The sequence below is a fragment of the Amblyomma americanum genome, chromosome 6, assembly GCF_052857255.1.
Source record: "Amblyomma americanum isolate KBUSLIRL-KWMA chromosome 6, ASM5285725v1, whole genome shotgun sequence".
In the NCBI taxonomy this organism is placed as follows: domain Eukaryota; kingdom Metazoa; phylum Arthropoda; class Arachnida; order Ixodida; family Ixodidae; genus Amblyomma; species Amblyomma americanum.
Window position 1 is genome coordinate 2629943 of NC_135502.1, and position 19771 is coordinate 2649713.

At 47.1% G+C, this 19771-nt stretch overlaps 1 protein-coding gene across 3 annotated transcripts in view; it reads right to left on the bottom strand.

The window, feature by feature from the left end:
- Positions 1-330: 330 nt before the first annotated feature.
- Positions 331-19771, bottom strand: part of LOC144136193 (trans-1,2-dihydrobenzene-1,2-diol dehydrogenase-like) — a 47923-nt gene continuing 28482 nt past the window's right edge. For 2 of the 3 annotated variants that reach the window (XM_077668277.1, XM_077668275.1), the window contains 4 exons: positions 12199-12451; positions 10053-10177; positions 9421-9571; positions 331-526 (listed from right to left, as the gene is read on the bottom strand). In XM_077668277.1, coding sequence (XP_077524403.1) covers positions 432-526; positions 9421-9571; positions 10053-10177; positions 12199-12451 — 624 coding nt within the window. In that variant the 3' untranslated portion in view covers positions 331-431. Of the gene's footprint in view, positions 527-4216; positions 4389-9420; positions 9572-10052; positions 10178-12198; positions 12452-19771 lie in introns of those variants that run through there. The other variant, XM_077668276.1, reaches the window with a different exon arrangement.

Consider the following 19771-nt stretch of genomic DNA (forward strand, 5'->3'; position numbering starts at 1 on the left):
AGTTGGACGATCGAAAATTGTACTCATTTTAGAACCAATAGTTTCTAGAGCTGAAAAAATCTGAGTAATTATTCGCTAATTTTATTTCCATTTTCCTTGCCTTAGTAGTTGTACAAGCGAACCTTCAAACTCTTGGTTTCTTGAGGATATAATCCTGACTGCAACATCCGTGCTTACTTTTACTGACTATTGATAAGTTCATTTCTGACAGACTTCGTGTCCTAAGTAAGGCCTCTTAGAGCGGCAAGCGTTGCAGGTAAGCGTTTTGTATAGCAAAACGGCAAGACTCAAGAACTGTGGACGAATGCCGCAACAATGAAAACCACAAAATAAAGGTTTGCAGCTAGCGTTTATTGGCCTAGAAATAAACAGCTGCCACTCAGCATTAGTATAATGGAATGTAACGAGTACTGCCTGAGGCTGTTGCCGGCCTAATGCTTGACACCAACTTGCTTCAATATTTCGTCAAGCATTTCCGCTATCAGCATTGAATCCTTATGGGTCATCGTTGGACTTTCAAGAAGACCTGTTGGGAAAAAAATGAAGAAATGAACTGATTAAGTAAATCTCACTCTCGATTGTTTATAAATGATTTTAAATCAAAGCCCTGAAATAACTCTCGGACACGATCATCCGCTTCCTTATACAAAAGAAAGCGTTTGGTGCCAGCGAGCAGAAATTTCTGTACAGACAGTAGGTTGAGGTCGATTGAAAAAAACTCATCCTCACCACTAATTCATCGCGGGTAGAGATTTGTGACAGAAAAAAAGCAGATTGTTTAGCACGGTTAGGCGTGGAATACCGTGCAGTAGCATTAGTTACGGTGGGCACTTAACTTCTCTACATGATAAAGGCATTTGACGTAAAGGCCTTTACTATAAAGGCCTTCTACATAAAGACCTTTGCCAAGAAGCCACTTACCATGAAAGCCTTCATCCTCAAGGCCTTTACCATAAGGCTTTTCCCCTTAAGGCGTTTGACTTAAAGGCATTTCAGTTGAAGGTCTTTACTATAAGCATTTACCTTCATTTACCTTCAAGACATTCATCCAGTGAAGGCCTGTCCACAACCCGGTGGACATGTGGGCCACCTACTACAAAGAAGGCTTCAGGGACGTTTGGATGCCCGAAATCGGAAAAGACGCCTAGTAGGACTATTGCATTAAAAAGTAGTCTGTCTCGCAACAGAGAGAATGCGTTGGCAAGAAATGTTTGGGTGTACCAGTGAAGCACTTTCTATGGCGGGCAAAGCACGGCTCTGTTAAAAGGTGTTCGCCAGCTTTTGTTCATCGGCCTTAACGCGTTCGGCTGCCTTCTCGCATTTGCGTGCAGACGAATAATTAGGCTGCCGTTACAGACTATTCCAGAGTTCCTGTACTCGGGCGACAAGCTCGCATTTCGTTCCAGGTTTTGAAGGCACTATAGCGCAACCGCCCCTCTACATGTGGTCAGTGAAATGAACGTACCAGACGTAGAAAAAAAAAAGCGACAGCAGTGTTGATAACAATTTTGCTCTTTCCTGTGCATTAGTGTGATAGGCATTGTGGCTTCACTCGGACATTGCTAGCGTTCTTAAGTTGGCGGCATGTGTAATCTCTGTACTGATTGGTTCTATATTTAGAGGAGCAATCTATGCTACGAAGAGCAGTCAAAATATATCGGTCAGCTTAGCGACGGCTGAAAATTGTTTTTTTTTGGGGGGGGGGGAAAAGAAATGGCGCAGTATGTGTCTCACATATCGGACGATACCTTAACCGCGCCGTGATAATAATAATAATAATAATAATAATAATAATAATAATAATAATAATAATAATAATAATAATAATAATAATAATAATAATAATAATAATATAAAATAATTGGTTTTGGGGGAAAAGAAAAGGCGCAGTATCTGTCTCATATATCGTTGGACACTTGAGCCGCGCCGTATGAAAAGGGATAAAGGAGGGAGCGAAAGAAGAAAGGAAGAACGAGGTGCCGTAGTGGAGGGCTCCGGAATAATTTCGACCACCTGGGGATCCTTAACGTGCACTGACATCGCACAGCACACGGGCGCCTTAGCGTTTTGTCTCCATGAAAACGCAGCCGCCGTGGTCGGGTTCGAACCCGGCAACTGCGGATCAGTAGGACGGAATAAGGGAGGGAGTGAAAGAAGAAAGGAAGAAAGAGGTACTGTAGTGGAGGGCTCCGGAATAATTTGAACCAACTGGGGATCTTAACGTGCACTGACATCGCACACCACACGGGTGCCTTAGAGTATCGCCTGTACCGAAGCACAGCCGCCGCTGTCGGGTTCGAGCTCGGGTACTCCGGATCAGTAGCCGAGCTCCCTAGCCACTCAGCCACCGCGGCGGGTACCATTTTTTTTTCCAGGTGCTGGTGCCACACCTGCTCAGTTTAGTTTACGCCGGTAGTGGTTCGAATATAGTTCAGAGCTCTGAGAATGCATTTTTTTCAGTACATACATACGGTTTTGTTTTGATGTTTTCGGTGCATTATTCGGCGTTAGCTTTCAAGTCAGCTCCTCCGCTGTACCGGAAGAATGTTGGAATTAGATGGCAGAGAGTGGGAGATAAAAGTTCTTAATGGTTTAACTGCTGTTAAACTTCAGTGTGTTTCATTAGACGAATGGCCACCGCGGTGGCTGAATGGTTATGGCGCTCGGCTGCTGGCCCGAAAGACGCGGGCTCGATCCCGGCCACTGTGGTCGAATTTCGATGGAGGCGAAATTCTAGAGGCCCGTGTGCTGTGCGATGTCAGTGCACGTTAAAGAACCCCAGGTGGTCGAAATTTACGGAGCCCTTCACTACGGCGTCTCTCAAAGCCTGAGTCGCTTTGGGAAGTTGAACCCCCATAAAACCATTAGACGGACAGCTGCATGGTTGCTTGTCTGCTCTGACCGAATTCTTAGGTTCTCAACAGTAGTAATAGTCGTAGGAAAGGAGGCCATGTGATTGTTGCGTGTAACACAATTCATACTAGCTCACCCGACAACTGTTGTCGGCATAAATATCAGTCAATAATAGAAATAAAGCGGTCACGCAGATATTACTCTCAGGCAACTAAGTGATTTTAAACGAGAATCAGAATTAACTTGGTGCCAGCACTGGTGCCAGCACTGGTGCCCTAAATGCTGGAAATCACATAGTCGGTACAATAAGCCCCGGCTACAGGATTGCATATGCGTCGAAGTGCTTAACTCTATGTGTTCAAGAACGGTCCTATATCCACCATCCACAGCTCCTTCCCCGCCAAGCACTGCATCTGCACTGTTGCATCTGTTTGCATTGCTCGCTTGATTCTACTGGCGGCTTTAGCGCCATTGTACGATCGTTTTTCGCTCTTTCTGCACGGCATGCGCACGACAGACCGCACAGTCCAGCCGGTCCGGCGACCGGGGCGAAAGTTGGTTCAACTATAACTTTTGTGCGGATATGCGGGTCCGGCCGGCGACCGGATTGCAGCTATTGGCTGCTTTTTACGCGATGTTTCAGGCCCCTTTACCTTGCTTCGGCCGGGGCAAGATGGCCGTCCGTCGATTGATCCGGGGATCGAGGCATAGGCAGTAGCAGCTATGAGGCATATTATATCGGCCACCTGTTCACATAACGAGTGCTCAGAGCGAGTGCGAACTTCGCCGCGTGCAGCAGCGGTGAGCGATAGTTCCCCTACTTGAATTCCGTAATCATCTACGCTGAGCGAGTTGACAGAGCGCCACTTGAAACCGACGCAAGACCTACGCGGTGGCGGTGCCACGAAGTGTTTATTTGGAGGTTTTTGTCGTTGTTGCAAGCGTTCCTGATTCTTGCGAAGATCATCTCGGACAGCGGCGAGTAACAGCTGCTCACGGTGAATTTCTTTTGCGTGCATGAGCTGCATAGCGCAGTGACAAGTGTTCGCGTAGTTAAAGTGATCGCGATCGAAGCGAGTGCCTGTACGTATAGGCAGCGAAATGCGCACCTGCGAAAGCTCACTACGCACGCCGATAATTTTTCCCTAATGCTGAAATGAACGTGGCGCTGTGCAGCTAGTCGCATTCGTTGCGATGATTGCAGTGATCGCGACCGAAGCGATCACACGACGTTGTTTCTTCTACGTATCACTGCGATCGGGATTCGTGCAGGCACTGTAATTGAGAACTGCCTTGTGTGCGACGTGACACTTTCTTGGCTGCATGGCCGTCGGACTGTTTTCTGCTACGACAACAGCGACGTCGCCCACCTTGTGCGCCTTGGTGCTTCATTCAGTGCGTTTAGTGATGATGGGTGCTCGGGATGACTGGCCGGCGGCACTGTGTAACCTGTGTGACAACATCGCTGTGCAGTGCAAATGTATCTCCGGGAGCGTCATTTCATTTTATTTCCTGCCGGCTGTGAGGACATAAGTCTGGAATGAATATTTGCACGATGAATGAGTGACTGAACACTTCCATTAGCCATTTCGGTTTAGGTTGTGACAACATGATATTACGCGATTACAAACAAGAATCATTGCAGCAGTTAAATCCCGGTTGGTTCTCAGTGTGCAGATCCCTAATAAGTACCAACTCAAGTGTTTGTTATTCATGAGCATTTCACTTGATGTTACACACAAAAAAATGCTGCAGCAGCTTATGCTTCTCAACGCAGCCACCGATATACGTAGTTTTTTCCCGATCATAACTGTCCATAGAGTAATTTGTGCATAAGCGAGTCTTGATGAAAAAAAAGGAATAAAACCATTGCGATCGCTGTTTTTGTCTTTTTGCATAAGGGTGTTAAGTCAGTATTAGGAAATATTAGACAAATGCTGCACAATATGAAGTTGAGTGGGATCTTGGTTTTCATTGCAATCTATCAGGAGCAGTGATCTTGAAGCGCTTCATGGGCCATGACAGCGTGTTTCGTTGATTTTTCTCTCGGTCCCTTTCGATGGGACGATAAGCGGTACAAAGTTGGGTGATGTGTTCACAACGCTTTTGCTGCAGAGCAGCTCGCAAACTCGGCTTTATTAAATAAGCGTTAAGAAGTTGTTCAGCAGTGTTCCCTGGGTCAGCCGCAACAGTCTGTTTAAAAAGACATTCTCGAAGGCCTGAGAAGAAGATGTCATCGATGCACATGCACACGCCTATCTGTTACCTTCATTTGCCTGTGATTGCTTGCTACGGACAAGATTACTCGCCTGCTCAATGACAGCGATGGTGGGCACAATCAGCTTTGTGTCGGCAGTGTAAAACGGTTCCCAGATTTCCTTAACCCTGCTTGCACTTTACAAGTGCAAAAATTATTTTCTCAGACATATATGCATATTTGCACTTTCCTCAATGATCTGCTAGATTTTGTGGCACACTTATTCATTTACATATTTGTGTGCTCATGACAGCGCCATACTTGCACACATTCCAAAACTACAATAACAAAGCTTATGTCAGTTCTTTAAAGTGTGCTAAGCGCTGTTGCCCCGTGTCTGAGAGTCCAGTAGTATCAATGAAACCGCTGACCTTTCGAGGTAGATCATATTTAATTTGAGCCCATTCCCTTGCTCCTTACCGTGCATGCCTGAAACCGGAGTATTGCATTTTACTTTTTATCCCCGGTGTACTCTGTTTAAAATGCGTTAAGTTAGCATTTTGAGCTGCGAATAGGCATCTGTGAGTTTAGAACGTAAGCAAGCAGCTCTGTAATATTATTTTTAAGCAGCTTAATTCATTTTGTGGAAAGAGAAATCTACGCCATGATATGAGTCACCGGGCCATGTCAATGATTTTTACGCCAAAAACAAAACTGCTTTGGCAACCAGAAAGCAAGTGAGCAGAAGTCGGTGTGCCCGGCTGTTCACAGGTCAACATAAAATTCTGTGCAGACAGTGGGGCAGGCAGTGTGATGGCAATTCCAGTTCGTAAGAAAGGTATATGATTCAGGCAGTGTTGGATTTATCTGCACAAATTCAAAGTATTAAATCTTTCCACTGTGCACATTAGCATGCGACAAGAACACTTGCACAATGGGCTCTATGCATTCTCACTGTGTCCACTCTGATCAGCAACTTTTCATGTTAACGAAGTGTGAGTGCGTTGAAAAAGTTTTGTCCCCAGAAAAACTGTGGAGAATTTGAGCCCGTATTAACAGGGCCTTTACTAACGAGGCATGGCTGTATACATGAAGTTATGGCTATTTTTTTTAGTTTTGATGATGCCACAAGCAATTACGCTGTGCTATTTACGTGACTAAAAAAGAACATTTGTCTTCGCAAATTATGAAAGATGATTAGAAGGATGCGTTTTATGGCACAGCAGTTTATTGCTTGAAGAATAACGATTGGCTTTACCTGACACCAGTTTTAAACAGCAGATTGCAAAATAAGCTTTGTGGAGCTGGTAAAAGTACGTTAAGAACAAAGACGGCGGGAAAAACATCACTGAACAGGATAGCAATGCTTTCCCTGTCGTCCTCGTCCCTTAGCGGGCGTTCGACGTGCCAACTTGCCACCAGTTCACTCGATAGTACAATCAGATCAAGCTCTGTGAAACTTGCAGGAAGCAACAACAGGGCAGGAAGCTGGGTGTACGCATATATAGTGCACGCTGTGTAGGTAGTTTCCTGCCCCAGCATAGCTTGGCCCCTGTATGTGTCTTACCCCTCATCACCCAGCACATTTGGCCCTATTTGTGCAAATGGCACATACTGCAGACCACCAAACACATTTCGTACTCTTGCCCTGCTAGATTGTTTTGGCCCATTAAGTCGTTTCATCCAAATTGGCAAGCTTTTAGAAAACATTCCTGCTATAGCCAACTTGCTCTTGTTTTTTACGACTTTCACCTTGACTGTAACATACCACTCGACGGTTTTTTTGGTGGCTTTGAAAAAGAATGTGATTCACTTATTTATGTAAGGCTGATTTTCTCCTGCTTTAACTTGCATCCAATAGCTCTAAACTGGATCCAAACTTCATATTAGTCTTTTCCAAGTTTCTGATACCTATCGATGCCTCAGTTAATTTCTTTCCTTGAGAACCAGACTGGTAATGATATGGTATATTTTTCTGAAGATGTTCATAGCCAGCAACAAACAGCACACTATAAAATTCAACATATTTTAGGGGGTACGAACGCCAGTTAACAGTTATCAATGCTCACTTTTGCTTACTAGCTTGGGAACTGGTCACCTGTTCATTCAGCCATTCTACATTTTACTGATGAGGGAAAATAACACTTTAACGTTTCTTTTTAAAGTTGTATCAGATAATATATGCACATGTGCCTGTCAAATACTTACGTGTCTTATTTTAAATTTCATATTATTGTTCGACATCATAGCTCTCGTACCGTAAATCTAATTTTAAAAATTCTGATTTAGATGTTAGTGTTTGCTCGAGATAACCAGATATGTTCACTGTATCCTGTTTTCCTGACTATACGAAGTAATCTTTCCCAGCCTAAGCCAGGAGCCGTTGCCATGTAAACCCTCCAAATTTGTTCTTGCATTTCTTCTACCTGTAATCCGGTGTAGTGGCTACAACATCTCATTGTTTAAATTAATTAGCATGGCATGTATAGACTTTTATGCAATACAAAGGCACCCACTTTATGTTGTGTTCACACCGGCATTTGAGAAGTGTTTGGAGTAGCACATAGTATATTCCAGCTTGTTTTGTGCATGACAACAATGACATGGCCTTCAGCACAACTTCCCATACTTGTTTTCAATGCTTCATTCTAGCTTGTGCTACTGCAATATGAGCTCAGGAAAGAATGCTAAAGGACGGCCTGATGGCCCGCTGTCACTTTGCAGTACAGAGTCATGCACATTAGCCGAGGGATGCGCGTCTAAGCCCCTTCGCAGCCACACAGTGCTATTTATATTTTGGATTTTATAATAGCCTGAAAAACACGACAAAAATAAATCACTATTGTTGCATTGTCACTGTTCTGTGGAATGCAGAGCTACAGTAATTACAGCTTATTATACCTGTTCCAAACGGTTGGAAACATCATAATTTCTCATCTGAATTTGCATTTGTGTTTGACAGCAGTGTGCTAAAATGTTAATTCTTAATGCATGCACAATTCAGACACACGAATATAGATTAAATATATAAGCATTCATTTTGCAGTAAGAGTAAATAGGGAGCCAGTGAGGCGGCCGTTTACATATTACAGTGGCAACTGCTGTGCAAATGCTTGGGAAAGGCTGCAAGTGCAATGATTTTTTTCTCCGCCAGCAATACAAAGAACACTGGAGTGTGCAAGTTTGAATAACTGACTAAAAACTTTAAGCATGTCACCTGAACTATCTGCAAAATGTGACTATCTGGTTGTGATTATGGACGGTTGTAGTAGCTTGTATTGCAGCCTGGCCCGATCGAGAATTCGCAGTAAGAATCGCGTCGTCGTTCTGAATTCGTGGGGGAAGCATAAATTTCAGAGGAGGGAGCCTTCTGTTATTTTGGGGTCGAGATCGTGGACGGTTGTGAGAACACACAGCGATCGAACGAGTATGAGTACGCGATTGGGACGTGACGCGTTTTTCAGTCTAATCGATAGAAATGGTGCAAATCCGTATCCTTTCCCATGACATGGCTTCAGCTGATCAGGCTCGCCTACGATGTTGCAATATTTTGTCGAGAATTAGTTCGCGGCTGTCAGGGTCGGCCGCATCGATATCGATGCCACCACAGCCGAGAGACAGAGAGGAAAAAACGTTTAATGTGTAGAATGTTTGGGTGGGCCCTCATTCCAGGAGCCCATTGGTTTTTACTGCCGCTATTGCCCGGTTCACCCCCTTTCGCTGGACATCATTTACCTTCGAAGAAAATCCCGCAGCTAAAAAACATTGACGCAACGGATGTCTCGAGTACGCTGCAATTAATACGGGCAATTTCTGCCGCAAGATATCTGCGTGTTTTGCTACAAACAATGCGAGCACCACTGCACGCGATTAGACGAGAGGCACTGCCGGAAGCGCCAATGGGAACGCTGAAACCGTTCGGCTCGCTCGCTAGCAGCAAATTGATCATACAACACCCCACGTCCGCCCGGAGGCCGAAAACGTGCGAACGGCGTGCTTGCGGAATCCGCACAAAAAACGGTCGTATGACGGCTCTCAGTAACAGCGTCCACGGTATCCTCAACTGGACTTCAGAGTGTGTTCTTGCCTTATGTATGTTAAATATGTGTGTTGGCTGCTCTATGTTAATGCGTACGTGAATGAAATCTCATCTCCAGGAGACCGCAAGAAGAAAAAGCAGAGCTCCTGCACGTTCGTCTTGATCTTTGGTTTTGACACCACGGTCAATAATTTTTAGTTCAGTAAGAACATCGCTTCTAACATTGGGACAGAAAACAAAGACATAAAGGAAGCCTCCAGAAAAACTCGAATCCAGGAGGACGTTTTACTTCGTCGCGGTTGTTTCGTGTGCCCAGCTATCGCTCGCTTACCTTCCCGCAGACAGCGCCGAACTTCTTCCGCCTCGTACCGCATAGCGGCTGTGTTGGGAAAGTTGTGCGCCACGGTGGTCGGCGGAAGCTGCATCTCAAATTTTCCGCTGGGAGCCTCGACGCACGTAGGCGCATGGAACGGATCGTGCAACTGTGGGGAGGGGTGGGCAAAAATACAGGCGTTATAAGACCTGCTCTCATCTCAACTGTCCACAGTAGGTGTTTATACTGCGTACAAAAATGACGGGAAAAGAATATGGAGACAGGTAGTCGGCATTGGTTTGTTGCTTCTGCAGCCTGCACAAGTAAGAAGCTAAGTTAATGCGTTTGCATGGTATAGGAATAGTTTTTATATTCGTTAATGCAAGTTAATATGAGTGCCCATGAATAGAAAGATGTCCATTCGTTTGTTGCGCATCCAGACCGAGACAGATGACGGAATATTAGTAACGCCCAGCAAGCGGCAGGATGTGACTATCCACGGAATAGCAAATTTATGCATTACGAACGTCGTTACGCGCCGTTATCTTCAGAATGTAGGCGACATGTAGGCAAATATTTGCGTTTTGTATACGTGAGGCCCCTAAAGTGCCATCTGGACGACTTCGACATTTAACGGCTCGCGCTCTTACCGTTATGGTGCCTTTTGTGCCGACGATCTCACCCCTTCCCGGTAGCTTCACGACGCCCGATAGCGCAAACGTGGCCAGCCTGCCTCCGCTAAACTCCATTACCACGGCGTCTGCCTGGTCAACTCCTGGAAGGGAAAAAAAAGAAACGGGTACGTGCCAGGAGCAGTAAATAAGCAATTCGCTCCTTTGGGAAATTAGAGGACAGTTCGCTTGACGCCGCTGCTTCTTATTTTGTGACATCTTTGTATCACATTCAGTTTGGTACTTTGTTTTTCATCTTAAAAGACCGGTAATTAACAGCTATATAATTGTGTCCTCAATGGCAGTTTACCAATATTTTTCAAGAGGAAAGTATACACCAAACGTATCTTACCTGAACTCACCTATGGGGCAAAACCATGCAGGATAACGAAAAAGGTTCAGCGTAAGTTAAGGACAACGCAGCGAGCAATGCAAAGCCAAAATGATAGATGTAACGTTAAAGGACAGGAAGAGGGCAGAATGGATGAGAGAACAAACGCGGGTTAATGACATCCTTGTCGAAATCAAGAGGAAGAAATGGGCTTGGGCAACGGCATGTATTGCGAAGGCAAGGTAACCGCTGGTCGGTCCTTAAGGGCAACAGGGTGGATGCCAAGAGAAGGAAAAAGCAGCAGGTGGACGTAAAAAGTTAGGTGGCAAATGAGATTAAGAATTTTGCCGGTATGGGGTGGCGGCAGCTGGCACAGGACATGACCTGTAGAATTATTTGGAGAGGCATTTCAAGAGGATTTTGTCTTGCAGTTGGCGTAATGAGGATGATTATGATGAATAGTGCGCTGTCGGAAAAGTAGCTAGAGATAACGGCGAATTAGAGGTATATTTTTCGATATTGTTCTTGCTGCGTTCAAGTCAAATAAACCTCTGGTTATTCGTGCAGGTGTATGTTGGCAGCTAGTGCACCCAGTACGTTGTTTTAGTGTAAAAGCACAAACTCACGCGGTCAGACCGGCTCACCGAGTTTGTGTGGAGCTTTACCTTGAGGTTGACCTTGTCCAAAACATACATAAATAAAATAAATAGTGCCATGACTTGGGTTCGACCTCGCAGCGGTGCGAACAGATCAGCGCCGCTGGCCACTGCTCGAAAGCAGTATGCTATCGCCGCAGTCGATCACTCTCGCGCTGTGCACCGCACATCGTCGTATTCATGAATTAATACTACTTGAATAAAGACGGCGATTATGCGCCGACGCCAACGACGAAGTTCTTGAGGCGGCTGGCTGTCACCCCGCTGCTTCACCGATTACTCGTGCACGCGTCTTCATCACAGGGGCTTCCCACGTCCCAATAAACCACCCTTCACTGCCATCGAACTCAAATCGTCGCCAGACGTTACGAAGACACAGCAAAGCGAAACCGTGATCCAACCAGACTGAACTCGCTTTCGCACATCTACTCAGGTCAACTGCGTTCAAACGTTTACATACTTTTACTCTTGATTGCACGAAATTTGTAGATTGCTTTTAGCCATGACTGAACGTTTGGTTCGCAACCGAGCGAGCTATGCTTGTTGTACCCCCTTGAAAGCCTGATGGATCTCGAATAAATTTTCTTCAGTGGAATTATGCGTTTTATAACACCACGCACGAGCCGGCTGCGCGTCTTGGCAAAAAGTATTGCACTAGAAAACTTTTAATGCTACTTTATTTTCCTTCAAAGCTATGCACCTCTGCGCGGTGGCTCTCTAATTATGGTGCTTGGCTGCTGGCCCGAAAAACACGGCTTCGATCCCGGCGTGGCAGTCGCATTTCGATGGTGGTGAAATACTAGAGGCCCGTGTACTGTGCGATGTCAGTGCACGTTAAAGTATCCCGGGTGTTGGAAATTTCCGGAGCTCTTCATTACGGGCCCATTCATAGCCCGAGTTCCTTTGGGACGTTAAACTCTACACAACAAACAAATCAAAGCTTTGCGCAATTTTCAAACGCGGTATTAGGTATAGGTTAAATAAACTACAGCACATTCGTTAAGTGCCTGTGTACATAAGATAAGAATATTTCTTGCAGTTAAATTTCAGACAGCCATGCAATTGCGGCACCCTCCATTCGGTTTCTTTACTTAGTCTTCCCTGAAGCACCTGGTTCTATAGTCTGGCAAACGCAAACCTTCTGGGGCGAGTTCACCGTATGCGCTGATCTTCACGGGTCGTTCGCCGCCGAACGCCTGCAGCACGAGGTTGGCGGTGTAGCTGCCCAGCGTGAGGAGCACCGACCCCCCGCAGTCCTTGCGGAAGACGCGGCTGAGGCTGCCCATCGGGTAGCCGAAGGTCGAGTGCACGTAGCGCACGTCTTCGATGGCGCCTGTCTTGATGGCTTCCTCCACGTGCTTGTACGACGGCAGGAAACGGCTCCACAGGGCCTGCGCCATCATGTGCGCTTTACCCCTTGTAGCCATTCTGCTCAGCAACATGTAGCCACCCTGATACTACGAATGTTTGATTCTACCTGGCAAAAAAACAAAACAAAAAATAACCTTGTTTTCGTCCCTTTCAATTTCAATAAACGAAAGTTACACTTTTGTAACTCGAGCTTCCTGTTGCGGTATTTTCACTTCGCGATGTATTGACGGAAAGAATTTTGGAGCTGTGAAAATATAGGTATACGCCGTTATAGACTCCTCTTCTTGTTTTTCCGACATATTCGCTCTTCAAGTAGCATTTCTCTCTCAATCCTTGAGAGTCACGGAGAATGCCTTCTGATCGGAGAAGTGGCAGCAGATGTGCTCGAGGTGTCGGACCAATGCCCGATTCTGACACACGGAGACTATGCAACTGTACCCCGAGGGTATCCAAGCAGCGTACTAATTACTAGAAAGAGGGACTGGGTTGGGACCACTGAGCATGACACGTTGTCATGATGCGCTCTAATGACGACAAGAGTGGCGCCAGGGCATCCCCTGTTCTCCTCCCTCCACGGTAACCACCCTTCGGGATGGTTACCGTGGTTACCGCCGTCCGTTTACTCCGTCAACTACTATTACAACGACGCTCAACCGAAAGAACGGGCCTTTAACAGCTCTTCCTTAAAAAAACAACCCCCACTTGGATGGCAGCACCATGATCATAGCCTCAAATCAGGGCTTTCTATAGACCAGACTCGAGATTCGTACTCGGACGCGGCCATTTTCTGCTGACTGGCACGTCGTGATGTAAGCGTTCCTTTGGGGGCGACGGTGCCAATGGTAAGCTCTGCTGCCGCACCTGCATGGCAGCTGCTTTTCTCTATGCTTCGGGTGGTGGCAAACACTGTCGATCATATTTTCACAGCGCAGTTCATTTGGAACAGGTTCTTGCGTTATCATAGAGATCCAAACAAAGCGTGAATCACGAAATTTCGTCTCACACTATCATCACCATCAGCAGCCTGACTACGCCCACTGCGGGGCAAATGCCTCTCCCATATCTCTCCAATATACCTTGTCCTGTGCCAGCTGCGGACACCCTATCCTCGCAAACTTCTTCCTCTCATCCGCCCACCCAGCAGAATGCCGCCCACTATGCTTTGCTTCCCTTGGAATCCAGTCTTTTACACTTAAAGGGCCCCGGAAAGGGGCTCTCAATAAAGTTGCGGCATGCCTGGGACGTTAAAAGACGCTGCTTCGCAAATATTCTCCAGCAAGCATTATTTTGATGCGTTTTGTGGAAGGCGAGTTATATTATGTAAAAATTTGAGCTTCCCCGTCTACGCGCCTTTCCCTCTCAATTTTCGCACACGAAAACGTCGCGCTCCTCCGGCGGCCACACCCGCTCGGCTCTTCCCTACGTCTGCCGGCTGCCGGGGCGCGCGGAGTGTCCGCGGCCGTGGTAGCTGCGTGACGTCTGAAAGAATCTGGCCCGGTGAACTAATGCTAACCCCCGGCTGCTATCGTAACTTGCACGGCGTGACGTCGTATGCCAGGTTTCGCGCGAAAGCACGCCACCGCCCCTCGCCGCGAGGAGCGGAAGCGGGAATTTTAAAAAATGCAAATTTCCCGCTCGCTTTTGAGGTCGCGTACGCGGCATGAACGCTCGGCGGCCTGTACTCTACATACTGCAAGAATTTTAAAGACACGATGAAACACGCCTTTGTGTGGCCCTTTAAGGAGCATCGGTTATCTCGCCTTCGCATTACATGCCCACTTCTTCCTCTCGATGTCGACTAGAAGGTCATTAACTCGTGTTCGATTCCTGATTGATCCCTGACCCACTCCGCCCTCTTCCTGTCTCTTAACTTTACACGTATCGTTTTCATTTCCACAGCTCGCTGTGATGTACTTAAGTTGAACCCTTTTCTGCATAGCCTCCACGTTTCTGCCCCATAGGTAAGTGCCGTTAAGATACAGCTGTTAAATACTTTTCTCTTGAAAGGTACTGGTAAACTGCCATTCATTATCTGAGAGAACCTGCTAAATGCGCTCCACACCATTCTTATTCTTCTAGTAATTTCGCTCTCGTGATTCGGATCTGCGATCACTACGTGCCCTAAGTGGTAGATGCATTCCCTTGCCACTTGTAGCACCTCGCAACCAACTGCAAACTGCTGCTCCCTTGCTAGACTGTTGAACATTAGTTTCGTTTTCTGCATATAAATTTTTAGACCCACCGTTCTTCTCCACCTCTCTAGCTCATTGATCATGCTTTGCAGTTCATCTACCGAGTGACTCACATTTTTCCTCGCTCTCACGCTATCGTAGCCGCCTTGGTGCTCCATCGCGAAGAAAACTTTTTAGCACTTATGGTGGGTTTTCCCCGCATTTAGCTGTTGTCCGTTTGTTTGCTTCTCTGAAGCCTGCTTTTTGGCAGGCTGCTCACCTGCCCGCCGTGTGGTCGATAACCTGCACACACACACACACACACACACACACACACACACACACACACACACACACACACACACACACACACACACACACACACACACACACACACACACACACACACACACACACACACACACACACACACACACACACACACACACACACACACACACACACACACACACACACACACACACACACACACACACACACACACACACACACGCACGCACGCACGCACGCACGCACGCACGCACGCACGCACGCACACGCACGCACGCACACAGACACACACACACACACACACGCACGCACGCGCGCACACACACACACATACATACACAACCATATATATATATATATATATATATATATATATATATATATATATATATATATATATATATATATATATATATATATATATATATATATATATATATATATATATATATATATAGGGAGGGTGGCGCTGGTGAACACTAATTGCACAACACATTAATAAAATTAACATTCCCCTATGCACCTTGGTTTCGGTGACTGTTGGCTCCCTTAATAAGTTTGTCAAACGGGCGCCCTATTTCCTTTACCTTGTTTGCTAATAGCTTAACGAGGGTCTCGGTTCTGGCAGTCTTGATGCCATAGGTAGCATAAGAGAGCTCTCGCACAGTTTCCGCACTCGCCGTTAGATGACGTTCTACGTCACACTCGCGGTATTACAGGACGTGCTACGTCCGCCGCTATGGGCGAGGGCGGCGCTGGTGAACACTCTCAAGGTTCGCTTACATCCAGTAAACATAAATACCCAGGAGAGCAGCAGATTGGACAGCCGTCGCCGTAGCTCAGTTGGTAGAGCACCGGACGCGATATTCGGAGGTCGTGGGTTCGGGTCCCATCAACGGCATGGGTTTTTTTGTGCTGCTTTACAAGGAATTCTCTTCAAGCGATAGACTAATTTAAGTATTATTGTCCCACTGATAAGCACAACACATTAAAAGAAGAAGAAGAAGAAAGGGAATTTTAATGAAAGAAAGGCGGAGAGGTCGGCCGGTGGTAACAGGGCCCTGGCCTGCTACTCCACACAGGGGAAAGGGAAGAGGAGGAAAAGGAAAGTGTGAATGAAGGCTGATGATGGCATAAGACAATGAGTTTCACGGGTGATGTCTATGCACACGCACACACACACACACACAACACTGGCTGGCGCTCGCATCGCGGTTACTGGACACACATAAAACTCAAAACTGGTGTCTGCAACACAACACCGACACATGTCATTAACCATGTAGGTTGTGCACAGGCGGTCACAAACGAGTATCCAGGCCTGTTTCACACAAAAAGTTGAGCAGGGCTTTTGTCACACGCCACCAATCAGAACGTCTCGTCCTTGCGCCCAGAAGAGTTTCCTCAGAGAGAGGGCGAGAGTCCAGGTTTTTCACGGTCGCCTCCAATGTTGTTCTTTCAGAAGTATACTTCGGGCACGCGCAAAGAAGGTGTCCAATAGTCTCTGGTGTGTTGCACTGTGCGCAATTTGGGTTACTTTCGATGCCGATCTTGTGAAGATAGTGTTTGGTGTAGGCAACGCCAAGCCGTAGCCGGTGGAGTAAAGTCCCATGACGTCGCACCACCACAGATGGGAAATGTAATCGTGAGCCAGCGTCAAGCTTACACACGCGGTCCTGTTGATGACTCGGATCATGCCAGTGCGACTGCATTGCCGCCTGCATTAAATGCGCCAACAAGGCTCCAATGTCTGATCTTGAAAAGGCTATCTCAATGAAAGCACCATCACTATGTGTCATCCGAGCCTCGGCGTCAGCACGCTCGTTTCCCGCTATGCCGCAATGGCTCGGTATCCATTGAAACTTTATGATATGGCCGCGGTGGAAAGCCTCGGCTAACAAAAGCACAATCTGTTGAACCAGCTGCTCGCATGCTCTTGGTTTTAGATAAGTTTGTACGACCTGTAATGCCGATCTCGAGTCGCAGAATATAGTCCATTGCTGCGCTGGCTGGTGACCAATATAAAGGACGGCTTCTCGTATGGCTGCCAATTCGGTTGTCGTAGAGGACGTTTTGTGCATGAGCCTGAAACGGTGACATGAGGCATTTCCTGGCACTATCACCGCTGCAGCTGAAGAAGTGGTCGTAACGGATCCGTCCACGAAAACATGCTGGGTGTTAGTATACATAGATGTAATGTATGACAGCGCCAGCTGTTTCAGTCCGACTGTTGGAATGTGCGTTTTCTTTGTTATCCCTGGGATTGTTGTCCGTATAGATGGTTTTGGTACTGCCCAAAGTGGCACCTCCGCAATCTGGTGCGGCGCGTAGTTCGAAGGCAGCGCATTGCGCTGCATCCAAAGGGCTCTGGAAAAGGCTGCATCTGGACGCACCGCACTAATGTTAGTCAGGGGGTGATGACGATGCCTGGTCAGATGCCGCAAATGCACACGAAGTGGCTCCTGTTGGAAATAAATTCGTGCTGGGCAGGCGCGGACCTCATAAAATGTGCCCCATGTAGAAGTTTTACATGGCAAACCCAAGCATACTCTTAAAGCACGAGCCTGCGCGCTTTCAAGCACACGCAGGCCTGATAGTCTGACCCCCGAGAGAACGGGTGCACTGTATCTGAGAAGGCCGACTACCAGCGCCTGGTACACGTGTAGTAAAGATCGCTCAGAGGGACCCCAACATTTTCCTGCCATACACCGCACAATGCTTGCAAAGCTGTCGAGCTTTTTCTTGAGCACAGAAATGTGCTTCGTCCAGGACAGGTCACGGTCTATCGTAACACCTAAGAATTTGTGATGTGTTACGTATGGAACAATTTGCCCATCGATTGTGACCGGATACCACGCCATTATCTTGCGTGTGAAAGCCAATGTTACGCTTTTAGTTGGCGAAAGTTCAAGCCCCTGACGGCGCAAGTACGCAGACGTAATGGACACCGAACGCTGCAATCTTGCTTGCACTTGGGGACGCGTGACACTTGATGTCCAGATGCAAATATCGTCTGCGTAGGCGGATATTGAAACAGTCTTCGGTAGTTGTTTGAAAAGGCCAATGAGCACGAGATTGAACAACGTTGGACTGAGCACTCCTCCCTGAGGAACACCACAAGCAACATGATGATCTGCTGTGTCACCTTCAAGAGTCTCCATGTAGACTGTCCGGTTTGTCAAATAGCTTGCAATCCAATTGTGTAGACGTCCGCCTATACCACATTCTTCGAGTGCATTTAGTACTGCATCATGCTGAACATTATCGAATGCGCCCTTTATGTCGAGGAAAAGAGCAGCAGTCAACCTGTGACGGCGTTTTTCATGTTCTACCGTTGACACGAGATCAATTACACTGTCGATGGCAGACCGGCCTTTGCGGAAACCCGTCATTGTGGAAGGGTATAGCCCATGTTTTTCAAGGAACCATTCTAGACGGGTTAGCACCATACGCTCCATCGTCTTGCCAATACAACTTGCCAGAGCTACTGGTCTGTAGGATAATAATGTGAGTGCCGATTTCCCTGGTTTGAGCAAGGCCACAATGCGGCTTCTTTTCCACTGCTGTGGTACAGTGGCAGAGGCCCAAGAGTGGTTGAACAATGTTAAGAGGGCTTCCATTACCTGTGGGCCTAGATGACGAAGCGCATTGTATGCTATTCCATCAGGTCCTGGGGATGAAGGATGCGTGCAAGCAGAAAGAGCTGCTTTCAGTTCTTGAATTGTGAAGGGGATGTCCAGTCGATCGTCCATCGTGGGGGGAGCACATCGATGCTGCCGAGGTAAAGAAGCGCTTCCGGTAATTCTCGAGCAGAAATCCTCCGCCACCTCTAGTTCTTGCCGTCTATCATGAAGTGCCAATGCACGGAAAGGGTGTTTCTGCTGGGGAAATGTCGGCAGTGCTCGAACAACGTGCCAGATTGTGGAGAGTGGTTTGCGGGGATCCAATCTGCTGCAAAATGACCGCCACCGTTGTTTGCCTAGGTTCTCCCAATAGCGCTGTATTTGCTTCTGGGCACGTCGAGAGGCCCGGAGATCCGAGACATCCTTTGTCCTCCGGTATTTTCTTTCTGCGCGCCGACGAATCGCCCGAAGCTGCGCGTAGATCACATCCACCGGTGCTCTGGAATTTGGCGCTGAGATATTGCGTGTTGCATCGTGCATGGCCGAAATAATACGCTGTTCCACATCTGTTGGATCAGAGAGTTTCCCACAGGTTTTTTCAAGAACAATGCGGAAAGCACTCCAGTCGGTGCAACGTATTTTGGCATTTGGAAGACGGTGAAACCACCGTAGCTGCACATACGTCGGTATGTGGTCACTTCCATAACTTTCAATATCAGCACACCACGTTGCGAACGATGACAGGCGCCTGGATACAAATGCAAGGTCCAGGCAGCTGCTGTAGGTAGTCCCGCGTAGAAATGTCGGCGTGCCATCATTGAGCAAAACGAGACCTGCATTGTTCATGAACGTGGCGATATCCCGTCCTCGAACGTTCGTAACGGCGCTTCCCCAGCCGTGGTGATGCGCATTGAAATCTCCTACTATTATATGGGGTTCCGAAACGCTGTCAAGTAGCGATTGTAGTCGTAGGGCATCAAATCGACCCCTTGGTGGTATGTAGCCACCTATAACAGAGATTGTGCGCCCATTCAAAGTCACAGTGATTGCTACATACTCGTTGCTACTGCCCCCAGGAATTTGATGCCGAACGTAAGTGAGGTCACGACGGACGCATAGTAGTACCTTGCTCAAATGCCCAGCCGCTTCAGAGAGGAAACTTTCATAACCGGACAGTCGAAAAGGAGATGTGATATTAGGCTCACATATTACAAGCACCGGAAATCGGTATTTGAAGATCCTCTGCCTGAGATCT